The following is a 13,933-nucleotide window of genomic DNA, read 5'->3' on the forward strand; positions in this document are numbered from 1 at the left end:
GTGATGGTTTCCTATATGCCTTTTTGTTTGGCCTGTGGTACTGGGGATTGAATCCAGGGGCATTCTGCCTCTGAGCTCCACCCCTAGCCTTTTTTATTTTTTATTTTGAAACCGGATCTCACTAAGCTACTGAGGGCCTCACTAAGCTGCTGAGACTGGCACTCGAACCTGTGATCTTCCTGTCTCAGCCTCCCAAGTACTGGGATCACAAGTGTGTGCAGCTGCGCCTGGCTGTTACCATTTCTTAAAAAGTGAAGTGTTTAATTTCAGTTAGAAGTGAGTGAAATAAACTTATTTTTTTCTCATCCAAGACATGGGACCTCTGACTCCGACCCCACCTCTTAGGACCTCCCAGGGCAAGAGCTCTGTGTGAGGGAACTGCTGGGCTTGTAGAAGGCCAGCAGCCTGACGGGGCAGAGCCCAGGGAGCGGAGGCGAGGGCAAAGGAGCCACAGCCCGCACTGCGCTGCTTTCCTTAAAATAAATGAAGCCTTGTTACTTTCCACGTACAGGCGTTAGCGGCAATAAATTAAAAGTCGGTTTCAAGCAGATCTCCCTTTAAAAATAAAGTTATTTAAATTAGCCCAATGTTTAAATACTCCCCTGGAATCTTTTTACCTTATATTGTGCTTAGCCAGTCATTTTAAACAGAGCAAAACAAAACAGAATTCTCTCTCCTAAACTTCTGTCCCTGTCAACAGCCCAAACACTGTCCCCTTCTCTCAACACAAAAGCAAGCAAGAACAATTGTGTCACCTTCTAAGAATCGATTGTAGTGTAGAGAAGTATACAGTTGCTGGAAACGGAATACACCGTATAAGGACCTTCATAAATACAAAGGGCTCCGCCCTCCCAAGTCCCTGGGAGCCTTGCCATGTGCCGCAGGGCCAGGCCGGAGTCCCCTCGGCATCGGAGCCCCTGCCCTTCCTAGCCTCACCGGCCATGCCCGCTGCCCATCCCGCCCCACGTGACCGATCCTCAGAGGGGTCTTCCCCAAACGCCACACTGGCGAGGTCACGCTCCTGCGGCCCACCCCACTGGGGAGCTCCTCGGGAGGAGCGGCCCTGCCTGACACGGGTCACCGCTGTCCAACGCAGGGTCAGCTGGGAACGCGCTCAGAACCTCACGTGCTCTGTGGGGAGCTGGACACGATGCTCCTACGCCTGCGGCCATCGAGAGGAGACGGCCACTGTTATCCCTACCCACGCAGGGGACCAGAGCCCGGGCGCGGGGCACACCGCCCACTCGGCCCCAGCTCCTGGCAGCTCCCTGACCTGACTGTGCCTGCCACGCGCCCGGGCTCACCCCGGCTCACCCTCCAGAACACTCCTCCCCGGGCCTTCTCCTCCGCCCACCACTCCTGCTCCCCGGGAGATCGCGCCTGTCCCTAGCGCGCTCTGCACCCACAGCACAGCGCCCGAGTGCGCGCAGTGCAGCACGCTTGGGCTCTGGCGTGCGCGGGCCCTTCCTGAAGGTGTTCACTCCTCAGCTTCCATTCTTCAAGTGCACGACAGGACAATGGCCTGGCCCCGCCAGTGACAGGAGGATCCGCACGTACTAGACCAGAACACTTCTGTGTGGCGCCCGCACCACAGCGACCTCTCCATGGCCGTCACGATACGGTAACCTCCCTGGCTGGGAGCGGGTCTCACTGCAGGCTCCGGCCCCACACAGTGCAGTGCGGCACGCGGAGCCTGCCTGCCGAGCACACGTGCAGAGCACAGAATACTAAGTGGGAACTGAAGAACCGAACCTGAATAAACTGATAACCCGTAACAACACCAGCAGAAACGACAGCCGGACGACACCAAGGCCGCTGGCCCCGAACACCCTCGCAAAGGCCTGGAGAGCACAATGATTTACTGTGGATGACAGATAAACCAGGACCAAGACCCTGAAGCAAGAAGTAACATCAAAACACATTTCTCTGTGCTTTCAAAAGAAATAGAAGCTGGGCGTGGTGGCGCATGCCTGTAAGCTCAGTACTTGGGAGGCTGAGACAAGAGGATCGTAGGTTCGCGGCCAGCCTCAGAGATTTGGCGAGACCCTGAACAACTCAGAGAGACCCTGTTTCCAAATAAAGAGTGAAAAGGGCCCGGAGTGGAACTCAGTGGTGGATGCCCCTGGTCCAACCACTGATGCCGCACGATAGGCAGACCACGCGGTGCTGTCCGCAGACGTCTCCACGTAAGGTCCCTGGCCACGGGTCCACACTGCCCACTGTGAGCTTGCTAGCCACAAAGGCATCTCGTTCCACCACAGGCCATTTGCACTACACTGAAAAGCCGCCTGGTTGAAAGAACTCACTGCACAGTTCCTCTTCTTTGACGTGTCTTCCAGGGCCCTTTAGACCGATCACCGGCCTACCTGGGCTACCTAATGGCAGACAATCTCCCCGCAATGTCCCCTCAGCCATTAATATCTTTATTAATAACTTGGGTCACTGAACAAGATACTCCCCCCAAATAAAAAGGAATTTGCACTCTGAAAGCAGTATGTCAGCCTATTCATGGCTCGCCTTTATAATTGTAAGAAGCCGGGTGTGGTGGCGTACACTCGTAATCCCACTACTTGGGAGGCTGAGACAGGAGGATCGCACAGGTTCAAAGCCAGACTCAGGGCCGGGCGTGGTGGCGCACGCTTGTAATCCCCGCGCTTGGGAGGCGGAGACAGGAGGATCGCACAGGTTCGAAGCCAGCCTCGGCTACTTAGTGAGCCTCTCAGCAACTCCGTGAGACCCTGTTTCCAAATAAAATATAAAACTCATCTGGGAGTGTAGCCTCTGGGTTTCATCCCCAATTCCACAAATAAATGAATAATCAAATAAGTAAATAAAATTGTAAGACAAGTAAGGGAGGTAAAATGAGGTGGTTACAGAGAATTTAAGAGTAAGGAGGTTAAATATAACTTAATGTGGTGGAGTAAGTGCCAATGTTGATCCCTGACTGAGTGCCAGCACTCCCCTGCCCCGAGTCCCCAAGACCTCCGGAGACCTCACTACAGACAGCGACCTGCCATCCCAGGCCATCTGTCGGCACACCCAGCAGCCGCCTGCCGCTCAGGCTGGCTCCTCAGGCTCTGGAGCCCGCCTGTGTGTCCAGCTCCCCTGGCTTGCTTCCTCTGGCTCCGGGTCTCTTCCTCGGCCGCCTCCCTGCCGTCCTCTCTGTCTTTGTCCCCTTCTCTGACCCTCCTTCCCTCCCCTCCGTTTTCCCTTTCCTGTCTCAACCTGTGTCTGTCTCCCAGTCTCTGTCTCCCTTCCTTCCTCCTCTTCTTTTCTTCTCTCTCCCTCTCCTTCTTGCAGGTTTCTCTCTGTCTTTGTTATCACTACCACCCAACACACAGTGTAACAAAACATCGACGGCGTGGATTCAGAAAGAAGGAGTAGAAAAACAATTTTGGAGAGAACCATTCTCTTCATCTGAGGATAAAGTTATACTCTGAAAAGTAATCAGCAAGCTGGGCTCCCTGACAGCTCTGGAACGCTCACCATGCGAGAGGACAAGACTGGCCAGAAGGTGACCACTGTCGCAGCTGGGTAACAGGCACAAAGGAGTCGCTGCTGCCTGCTTTGAAATAGATGGAAAGTTTCCATGAAAAGAAAAGCCTGAGCCGGGCGTGGTACCGCACACTTGTAATCCCAGCATTCGGGAGGCTGAGACAGGAGGAGCGTGGTTCGCGGACAGCCTCAGCTACTGAGTGAGGCCCTGGGCAACTCAGTGAGCGCCTGTTTCAAAATAAAGAATAAAAAATAGGGCTGGGGGTGTAGCTTGGAGGTAGAATACCCCTGGGTTCCAGCCCCAGTACTGCAAGGAAGGAAGGAAGGAAGGAAAGAAAGAAAGAAAGAAAGAGAGAGGGAAGGAGGGAGGAAGGGGGAGGGAGGGAGGGAGGAAGAGAGAGAGAGAGACAGACAGACAGACACACGGACAGACAGACGGAGGGAGGGAGGGAGGGAGGGGGGAAAAAAAGCCTGAGCGGGGCAAGTTGGCGCACACCTGTAATCCCAGTACTTGGGAGGCTGAAACAGGAGGATCACAGGTTCGCAGCCAGCCTCAGCTACTTAGTGAGGCCCTCTACAACTTAGTAAGACCTTGTTTCAAAATATAGAATAAAAACTAAGGCTGGGGGTGTAGCTTGGAAGTAGAATGACCCTGGGTTCGATTACCAATACGCAAAAAAAAAAAAAAAAAGTCAGGTGTGGTGGTACACACCTATAATCCTAGTACTTGGGAGGCTAAGACAGGAGGATTGCAGGTTTGTGGCCAGCCTCAACAACTTAGTGAGACCCCGTTTTAAAATAAAAATAAATAAATAAATAAATAAATAAATAAATAAATAAGAGCTGGGGGTATAGCTCAGAGGTAGAATGCCCTGGGTTCAATTTCCAGCACCATAAATATAAACAAAATACCCTTGTGTGTCCTTAATTATGATCCACCACTGTGAAAGAGTTACATTTTTCTAGTGTCCCCTTTATCCCGCGCATTTTAAAAACCTTTCCATTCCCATTCTTCCTATTTCGATTTCAGAGAAGGATTTACCTAGACAAGTTACCATGGTTTGATTTTGCAACAAGGGACTGAGCAGCCGGAGACTTCAGCTTTCACGTGTCCTGGGCTGTGGAAACACTGTCTCCGGAGAAAAGAAACAACTACTCATGAACCAATGGGACTTTTTCTTGCACAATCAGGAGAGTTGCCATGGGAATAAGAGAGGGTCAGAGGAAGGGAAGAGGGTTTTCAGCTTAAATCCGAGGGCAGGAAGCGTCAATTACTGCATGTGCATTTCCAGAGAGCTTGGAAACAAACTCACTCGGTAACAAGGAGAAAACCATGGCTGGGTAACAAGAAAACCCGAGGCCGGGCTCCGCAGCATTCCACCACCGCTTCAGCACCGGCAAAGCTGTAAAATCACCACGGCTCGCGGATGCCAGGCTCTCGCGCTGTGCCAGGCTCTGCGAAACGGCGCCAGGAGCCCTCTCGACAGCTCAGGGAGCCCGCCGGACACACGGGAAGCGAGGCTCAGAAGGCCTGCACCACCCGAGGCCTGCACTGCTCTTCCTCTGCCGATCGCCTTCTCACCCAAGAGCACCACTGACACTGGGGTGTCCTACCAAAGCCACAGGTGGCCCCGAAACTGCTGGACCTAAGAGCCTCTCAGAGGAATCTCATGTCAGCAGAATGAGACCCCGTGGGAACCATCTCACAGGCCCTCAGAACGGTGTCTAAGGTGGGCTGGACAGAGGCGGGCTGTTCGTGAAAAAGGGAAAACAGAGGTCGGGGTGAGAGGAGCACCAGGACCTCCTGGCTCCGAACGGCAAAGCCCTGCCAGCCAACGTGAGCTGGACCAATCTTCTCCGGTTCCCTGGCAACCTCAGAGCGCTGGGATGAGAATTAAGTGAGGGTGTCACGACGTGCTTGGCACCAAAGCCTGCCACATCTCGAAAGCACAATCTTAACAGCACCCACCGACAGAGACTGGCTGGCGTGCGAGGTAACAGCCTCGGTCCTGTGTCCAGGCAAGGCGAGGACGGGTGATGGGGGGAGTTTGTGAGCGCGCGCTCTGCCCCAGCCCGTCTGACACGCGAGGGCCCGGGGCAGGCACCCGCAAAGCACTGCGCTGGACGGTCAACCGCTGCGCGGCACGTTTGAAAGTGGTCCTTCAAATACACTGGGCAAGTTCAGGGGGCGTTCGCTTCACGGACTCACGTTCTGAATCCCGCAGTGGAGAACTATCACGGCCGCGAACAACGCGTGTAAATAGAAACACGAGCAAATAAAGTACAAGGGAAGGAATGAGCTCTGCAGGCCAGCGCCGGGGGAGGGAACCGCAAAGTCCAGTGTTTCAGGTGGAGGCAAGATTGTCAGTGCTGTCCATGCGTACGCGCTTTCTAAAGGGACACCGTTTTCTACAAGAACTTAGTGACTGATTGCCTCTGGGCAAGGAAATAAGAGAGAAAACTGAATACTACTGAATACTACTCTTAGAATTTCTTAAGTACAGGCATTTTTATAAATATTAACCGCGTAGTGGCACAGGTCTGTAAACCCTGTATTTGGGAGGTTGAAACAGGATTGTAGGTTCGAAGTCAGACTAAGCAATTCAGTGAGGTCTCAGAAACTTAGCAAGAACCTGTTTTCAAATAAATAAAACTGGTGTGGGGTATAGTTTGGAGGAAGGATGCCACTGGGCTCAATCCCTAGTACCAAAACAAACATTACAGAAAGCTGGGCATGGTGGCACACGCTTGTAATCCCAGTACTTGGGAAACTGAGTCAGGAGGATGGCAGGTTCCAGGACAGCTTCAACAAGTACTGAGACTCTTATCAACCTAGTGAGATTGTTTTTCAAAATCAAAAATAAAATCAGCCTGGGGATGTAGCTTGGAAGTCAAATGCCCTGGGTTCAATCCCCAGTGTCCTGTGCACGCGCGCACACACACACACACACACACACACACACACACATTAAAATGTAATCCTGCTAACGGTAATCATTGCCAATACTGGCCTTCTAGAAGAAAAAGAGACACCGCCCTTCTTCAAGAACTATTAGTTGGGGAGTTTCTGAAGATGCCCGTAGTGAGCGGCACAGGAGACAAAATGGGCACAGTCAGTAGGGCACAGACTGGCCAAGAGCGGCTCCCTTGAGCTCAACAGCACGAGTTCAAATCCTAGTACCATGACTCTATCTCTGCGGCCTCAATATAGTACCTGTCCTGGTGCCTCCGTTTTATCATCCATAAAACGAAGACAGGCATAGGGCCACGATGGGAATCAGGGCTACTGGACCCCACAGAGCGCAGGTACAGCATCTGGTGTACAGTGAGCCCGTAGCAACTGCTACGACCTGTAAGCTCACTTGCTTGCTCTGATGGCCAGACCTGAGGCCAGGCAGCGTGCCATCAACGTGCATTTGTGCTGAGCCCTCTTTGTCAGAGACTTGGAAAACCTGATCTGTTTGGTTCTCTCCCTGCCCTGGGTGCCGGAGACCCTGAGTGGGGTCAGTAAACAGTGCCTGAGTGATTTAGGATATCAGCAAAAGTAGAAAACCTGAATTACTTGTCCAGATGTTGGCAACTGTTCTTCCCAAGAGACAAATAGTACTTCCAGTCTTTAAGAAACGATTGCAGAGATTTGTTCAATTCTCTCAGTTACAAACTAATAATTCCACTTACTTTCCCCAATTAAATATAACAACAAAACAGAAGGAAACTCAGAAGTCCTACAGCGAAACCTTCCTTGGTGAAGCCGTTATCTCCACAGCTGACTGCTGTACCAGATCATCTTTTTTTTTTGACTTGATAGTCAATATTATAATTCATCTGAAGGCAGGCTGGAATAGGATTCTTTAGATTAGTTCCTCCCCCAAAAATGATAAAACCATCCAGGTTTGTACTGAATCTCCGCGGACCCTGACAAGAAGCCAATGGAGGCGAAGCTGTGACCTAACTCTCCTCCTCCAGGCTGCAGTCACAAAGGTCCATTCACTCCGCCCGAGGCGTCCATCTGCAAAATGGAGAGGATAATGCCCGGCACTAACTCGTTGCAGATGTAAATGAGAACGTGTTCAGAACTTTGAGCAACTCGGAAAAACTAAGCCATGGATTTACGGAGGACGATTTCTGCTGCTCAGACGCCAACTTTTACGGACAAATAAACCATCTCCTGGCTCCAGATGCGACACTCCGTGTGCTTACTGCACACGGAGTGTGCAGTAAGGTTCCCTCAGGTTCCCCTGAGGGAAGGGGAACCGTGTGCACAACTTGTGGCCAAAAGGCCTGACAGGTCTCGCCTACATTGCTGGCTGGCTGTATGCTCCGGCTTCTGTGTGATGCCAAGAGGGCCCTCTGGTCAAGAACTGGAAAGAAGTGGGTTAGAAAATTGATGAGGCTTGTTTATTTCTCCTTCTTTCCTTCATTTCTTTCTTTCTTTTTTTGGTGGGGTGGGCGCGCTGGGGATTGAACCCAGAGGCATTCTACCTCCAAGCTACACCCCCAGCCTGTTTTATTTTTTGACAGAGGGTCTCATTAGGTTGGTGAGAGCTTCACAGCTTGCTGAGGCTGTCCTCAAACTTGCGTGCGATCCTCCTGTCTCAGTCACCCAAGTACTAGGACTACTAGCATGCAACACCAGGCCCGGCTTTCTCCTTCATTTCTAAAAGGAAAAACATTAGATCTTCATGGTGTATGGCGGAAATCTTACTTGCTCTAAAATGGGCTACTCCTATTTTAAGTCCTGAATGTAAAGGACAGAGAAATGCAAGTGCTATGGCGTCTCTGAGCACAATCAGCCCTTCTGTTGAAGGCCACGGTCTGGAATGGCCCGTCCCCACGCGGATCAATTTCGCACTCATCTGTCTAGAGGCTGCACAGATGAGGCCACGCGTCACCCACTCGCTCTTCTTCCGTCATCTTACTATGGCAGAAAACTAAAGCCAAGTAACAGGAAGGGGGCGACGATGAAAGAAAATCTAGACGGTAAAGGAGAGGAGCGCTTGCTGGAAGGCGGCGATGCTGGAGGCTCGCAAATGCTCTTAGAGCGCGGTGTGATTTCTGCTCGCTCCGCGGAAAAGCTAAGCCCTCTTTGTGGTCCGCACCGAGGCTGCGGCGGGCTGGGAGCGAGGGCAGAGAGATCCCTGGAAACTGTCTCCATAAATGGCAGGGCAGGCTCCCTTTGTACTCCTCGGGACGGCCCGCCCTGGGGACACACGCCAGGCCTGCCAACTTCCTGGGGCCCTGGGGGAGGGGGAGGCCCGGAGGCCGCTCACCTTCCAGATAGCAGCTGGACGACGACGACAGCCCCTTCTTGGACTTGCAGCCCACCAGCTTCAGGCAGATCTCCAGCATCTTCCCGCGCTGGCGGGCTCCGGCGGCCCGCTCGCCCGCGGCTCTCGGCCCGGCTCGGCCGGCTGGCCCGCGCCCCCGGCCCGGCCCGCAGGAGCCTCGGCGCCGCCCCCGGCCCGGCCCGCCTCGCTGCTAACAAAGGCCGGCGCCGCCCCGCCGCCTTAACCCGCTCCTGGCCGCGCCCGGCCGGCAGGCCAGGCCGAGGCCTCCGCCTTCCCCGGCCTGCGCCCAGGGCCCTGGCGCCTCCGCTGGCAGCAGGTCCCGGCCCTGCACCTCTTCCCGAGTCCCGGCCTGCCCCTGAACGCTGGAGAAATGCAGGTTCCTCTGGGGTTACCAGCGCCTGCCTCATTCGTATCCAGGGAGGGCCTGTGGCTGGGGTCGCACAGTGGGTGTCTGCGATGAACACAGAGCTGGTTAAGTACGGGACACGCTGGTCAAGGCTGAGTGAGAGGAGGGCGGCAGCCTTAGCAGGCAGGCTGCACCCCTCCAGGCCGCATCCGTGAGGTGCCCGGGGCACCAGTCTTCAAAGTCCATTTCACTGCCCTGCCGGGCTCAAATCTTTTTATAATTCTAGTTAGAACTGATCATGAAGCCGGGCATGGGGGCACACGGGCATGGGGGCACCCAGTACTTGGGAGGCTGAGAGAGAAGGCTTGTAGGTTTACGGACAGCCTTGGCCACTTAGTGAGGCCCTGCGCAACTTAGCGAGACCCTGTTTCAAAATAAAGAATAAAAAACTGGTCTGGGAGTATAGCCCGGTGGTAGAAAAGCCCCTGGGTTCCACCTCCAGTACCACAAAAAAAAAAAAAAAAAAAAAAAAGTAAAAGAAAGAAAGAAAGAAAGAAAGATTGGTCTGGGGATGTATCTAGGAGGCAGAATGCCCCTGGGCTCAAGCGCCAGCAGAACCACATACACACACAGGAAGAACTGATCCAAGCCGGGCATGGTGGCACACACCTGTAATCCCAGCATCTGGAAGGCTGCGACAGCAGGATCACTGCCAGCCTCGCTACTTAGTGAGGCCCTTTGCAGCTCAATGAGACCCTGTTTCAAAATAAAAATAAAGAATAAAAAACAGGGTTGGGGGTGTGGCTCAGAGGTAGAACATCCCTGGGTTCCATCCCCAGTACCGGAAAAAAAAAAAAAAAAAAAGAAAAGAACTGATCCCAGGCAATACTGTGACATAAAGTAGCAGCTATCACAACAATGGGATACACAACCCAGAAACCCAGATCAGTGGGAGATAATGAGGAAAGCAACTGCAGCCAGTAATTTGATCAAACTCAAGTAAGTTCCAGTAACAACGGGAAAATAAACTTAATACGTAATGTCACTTATTTAAATTGTCACAGAGAGAAAAATCCTTACAGCGCATGAATGAGAACCGACAGGTATTGCTAGGTGCCGTGGGGCACACCTACAGTCCTAATGCCCGTAATCCCAGTATCTGGGAGACTCAGGTGGGAGGATTACAAGTTTGAGGCTGGCCTCAGCAACTTATCAAGCCCCTGTCACAAATAGAAAACGCAGCCACGCAGGCTAGGGCCAAACAAGGCCCTGCCTCTGATTCTGCAAGCCTGCCGGGCTCTCTCGCTCTGTGGACCTTCTGAGTCCACAAGGACCGGACAAGACAACTTCAAAGACTGTACCACTACATCCACTTTTTTTTTTGCTGGTACCTGGGGTGGAACCCAGGGACCTTCTACCTCCGGGCTCCACTCCCAGACCTATTTTGCATTTATTTGGAAACAGGGTCTCACCAAGTTCCTGAGAGCCTCACTCAGTAGCTGAGGCTGGCTCCGAACCTGCGCGGTCCTCCCGTCTCAGCCTCCCAAGCGTGAGGATTACAAGCGTGCGCCTCCACACCCAGCTATATCCGCGCGCGCGCGCGCGCGCGCGTGTGTGTGTGTGTGTGTGTGTGTGTGTGTGTGTGTGTCTGGAGATGGAACCCAGGGCATTCAACCTTCGAGCTACACTCCCTGCCCTATTTTTTTTTTTTATTCTTTATTTTGAAACAGGGTCTCACTGAGTTGCAGAGGGCCTCACTAAGCATCTGAGGCTGGCCGTGAACCGTGATCCTCCTGTCTCAGCCTCCCGAATGCTGGGATGACAAGCGTGCGCCACCACACCCGGCTCTACATCCACTTTTGAAGGACGCATATGCCTCGTCACATGACTCCCAGCCCTAGACTGGTGTGAGCAAGCCAGGAAGCAGAGAGGGCGACCCAGTGGCGGTGGGCTGCGCGTGGCCTGGAGGGGCAACCTCCCGCGGGCGAGGGGGCGGTCCTACAGCAGCCACCTCACTGGGTTTTCAGGCTTAGAACAAATTCCGAATGTGCCAGGAGCAGAAGGTGCTCAGAGCCCCGTGGCTCTTTTCTTTTCCCCCCTGGGGAAGGAACCCAGGGGCATTGGACCCCTGAGCTACACGCCCCGCCCTATTTTGTATTATTTTGAAGCAGGACCTCACTGAGTAGCAGAAGGCCTCACTAAGTAGCTGAGGCTGGCCTCAAATTTGCAATCCTCCTGTCTCAGCCTCCCCAATACTGGGATTTCAAGTGTGGCCACCATGCCACTGCAGAGGGACATGTTGGCGCAGGCGGTGGCCTCTGTTTCTGCCTAGGAGTTACGGAGACTAACAGCTCAAATGAACACACACACGATGTGGAGACGACGCCACAAAGCACAGTCCCAGTGAAAGCAGTCTGGGCTCTCGCTAAGGGGCGAGGACGTCCACTTGTTCTGAGGAAGAGAAACAGTACCTACGGGGTGGGGCAGCGGCTCAGTCGCTCGGACGCCACAGACCCTCACCTGCCTTCCCCAGGCCCAGGCTGCAGCCACGGCTTCACGGCCAACACCAGTGCCTGCCCCGGCCCAAGCAGCCCGCGGGCCCAGGCTGCTGCTGGCTGCTCCGCAGAGGACACCAGCAATCAGGTCCCCTGGGACTTCCAAGGCCACAATTCCCAGTTGGGGGCCAAAGCTGAACAGCCTTGTAATGAAATCTCTTTCTAGAAAAATTGCATTTTAGTTAAGACTCAATTTTTTCAATTAATGAATCCAGACATAGCTGTTAAACAATATTTTTCCAGAAGAAGAAAGCTAATATTATTATTTCATATTATTTTTACTAATTTTTGTTTTTAATCAAAGTAATATATACACATGATCAAAAATTAAACAGTACTAAAAGTCTCATAATAAATAGTCTTGTTAGCCGGGCGTGGTGGCGCACGCTTGTAATCCCCGCACCTGGGAGGCGGAGACAGGAGGATCGCGCAGGTTCAGAGCCAGCCTCGCTGGCGTAAGAGACCCTGTTTCCACATAAAAAATGTTAAAAAATAGGTCTGGGAGTGTAGCCCATGGGAGTGTATCCCAGAGGTAGAAGGGCTTCCAGGAACCCCAGTACCGCCAAAAAAAAAAAAAAAAAAAAAAAAAAAAAAATAGTCTTGTTAAAGGAAAAAAAGACTAAAAATAATCTTGTAAAAACCGTGCAACAAGAGCACGAGGTCCCACTCCTGCTTTCCCAGCGGTGCCTCCTTTACACTCCTAATGTCTGCATCTTGCTGGTTCCGAATTCACTAACCTACACATCTTCTGCTATTACAGTAGAATTATTATTACTATAGTAATCCCTAGCCTGTCAAGATCATAATTTGATTAAACCAGTAATCAGTGATTTTATTACTATGATAATGTAAATATTGTTAACAGCTCGGCCAATAATATATTATAAATGTTTATTGTATACCTTTGCTTATCCTAGAGATATGAATCATCTAGATTTTTTCCATTTGATTAGTCTCGTGTGTACTTGTTACTATTTTCCCCCGAAATACTTCAAAGATGTGTCAAAAACCTACTGCTATTTTACTAAAACGTTTCATCAAATGTGTTCAATTCTACCGCGCGTGGTGGGCACACTTGTAATCCCAGCATTCGGAGGCTGAAACCGGACGATTGTGGTTCGCAGACAGCCTCAGCTACTTAGTGAGGCCCTCCACAACCTAGTGAGATCCTGTTTCAAAAATAAAGAATAAAAAAACATAGGGCTGAACGTGTAGCTCAGAGGTAGAATGCCATGGGTTTTATCTCCAGTACCGCCCAAAAAAAAAAAAAAAAAATCTTCAATTCTAATTATTGATTTCCTCCCTGTGGAAGCTACTGGACGACGAATTCTAGCAAAAAGAGGAAATCGATCATTAGAACTGAAGAATGTTCCTAAGTCCTTGTTGAATTTTAAATTGGGCTCTAATGTTTTCAGGAGTGCAGAGCTCATTCTTATTCTGATTTTTATTGTTTGTAACAGGATACTGCTGTTTGAGGTATACAATCTCTCTCTCCAAGGCTACCAAAGAATGGAGTGCTTTTGAAGTCCTACGGTATCTAGCATGCCTTTATGTCCACCAAGTTCCTATTTTCCGTGTATTTGTTTTACTCTTAATCATGTTGCAGATTGTCTAGTGTCTAGGGAACTTTGGCTGCTACTCACTCAATATGAGTTAGGAACTAAATGTCTAGTGTCTAGGGAACTTTGGCTGCTACTCACTCAATATGAGTTAGGAACTAAACTCAATATGAGTTAGGAACTGGCCGCTTACAAGGCCTGGCAGGCTTCAACGAAGGGCAGGGCGATGGTGGGCTCACTTTTGAATCCTGAGACCCCCCAACGGCTGGTATCTGCAGGGCTTTTCTATGGGGCCATTCACTTGCTTTTTCCCAGGAAAAAATATTTTAAGCTCTTCTCTTTAGAGCTCTCACTAGCGGATACTGGAAGAGGAGCAAGAATCTCACTATTCAGGATGCAAACCTGAAAAGAAAAAGAAAAAAAGCCGGGGGTGGTGGCACATGCTTGTCATCCCAGCATTTGGGAAGCTCAGATAGGAGGATCGCGGTTCACGGACAGCCTCAGCTACTTAGTGAGGCCCTCTGCAACTCAGTGAGACCCGGTTTCAAAATAAAGAATAAAAAATAAGGCTGAGGGTGTAGCTCGGAAGTAGAATGTCGCTGGGTTCCATCCCCAGTACTGAGAAGAAAGAATGAAAGAAAGATAGAAAGATAGGAAGAAAGGAAGAAAGATAAATTAAAGAAAAGAAGG

General features: G+C 51.4%; 1 protein-coding gene across 2 annotated transcripts in view; it reads right to left on the reverse strand.

Moving 5' to 3' along the window:
- The window catches only part of ABL1 (ABL proto-oncogene 1, non-receptor tyrosine kinase), a gene marked incomplete at both ends in the record, with an annotated part of 138,008 nt that overhangs the window by 36,781 nt on the left and 87,294 nt on the right, over window positions 1–13,933 (reverse strand). Inside the window, one exon of one of the 2 annotated variants that reach the window (XM_080708625.1) lies at window positions 8,766–8,844. The exons of the other annotated variant lie outside the window; for it this stretch is intronic. Coding sequence (XP_080564751.1) covers window positions 8,766–8,844 — 79 coding nt within the window. Of the gene's footprint in view, window positions 1–8,765; window positions 8,845–13,933 lie in introns of those variants that run through there. 2 annotated transcript variants of the gene reach the window in all.

The sequence above is a fragment of the Muscardinus avellanarius genome (assembly GCF_963383645.1).
Source record: "Muscardinus avellanarius genome assembly, chromosome: 13".
Taxonomy (NCBI): Eukaryota; Metazoa; Chordata; class Mammalia; order Rodentia; family Gliridae; genus Muscardinus; species Muscardinus avellanarius.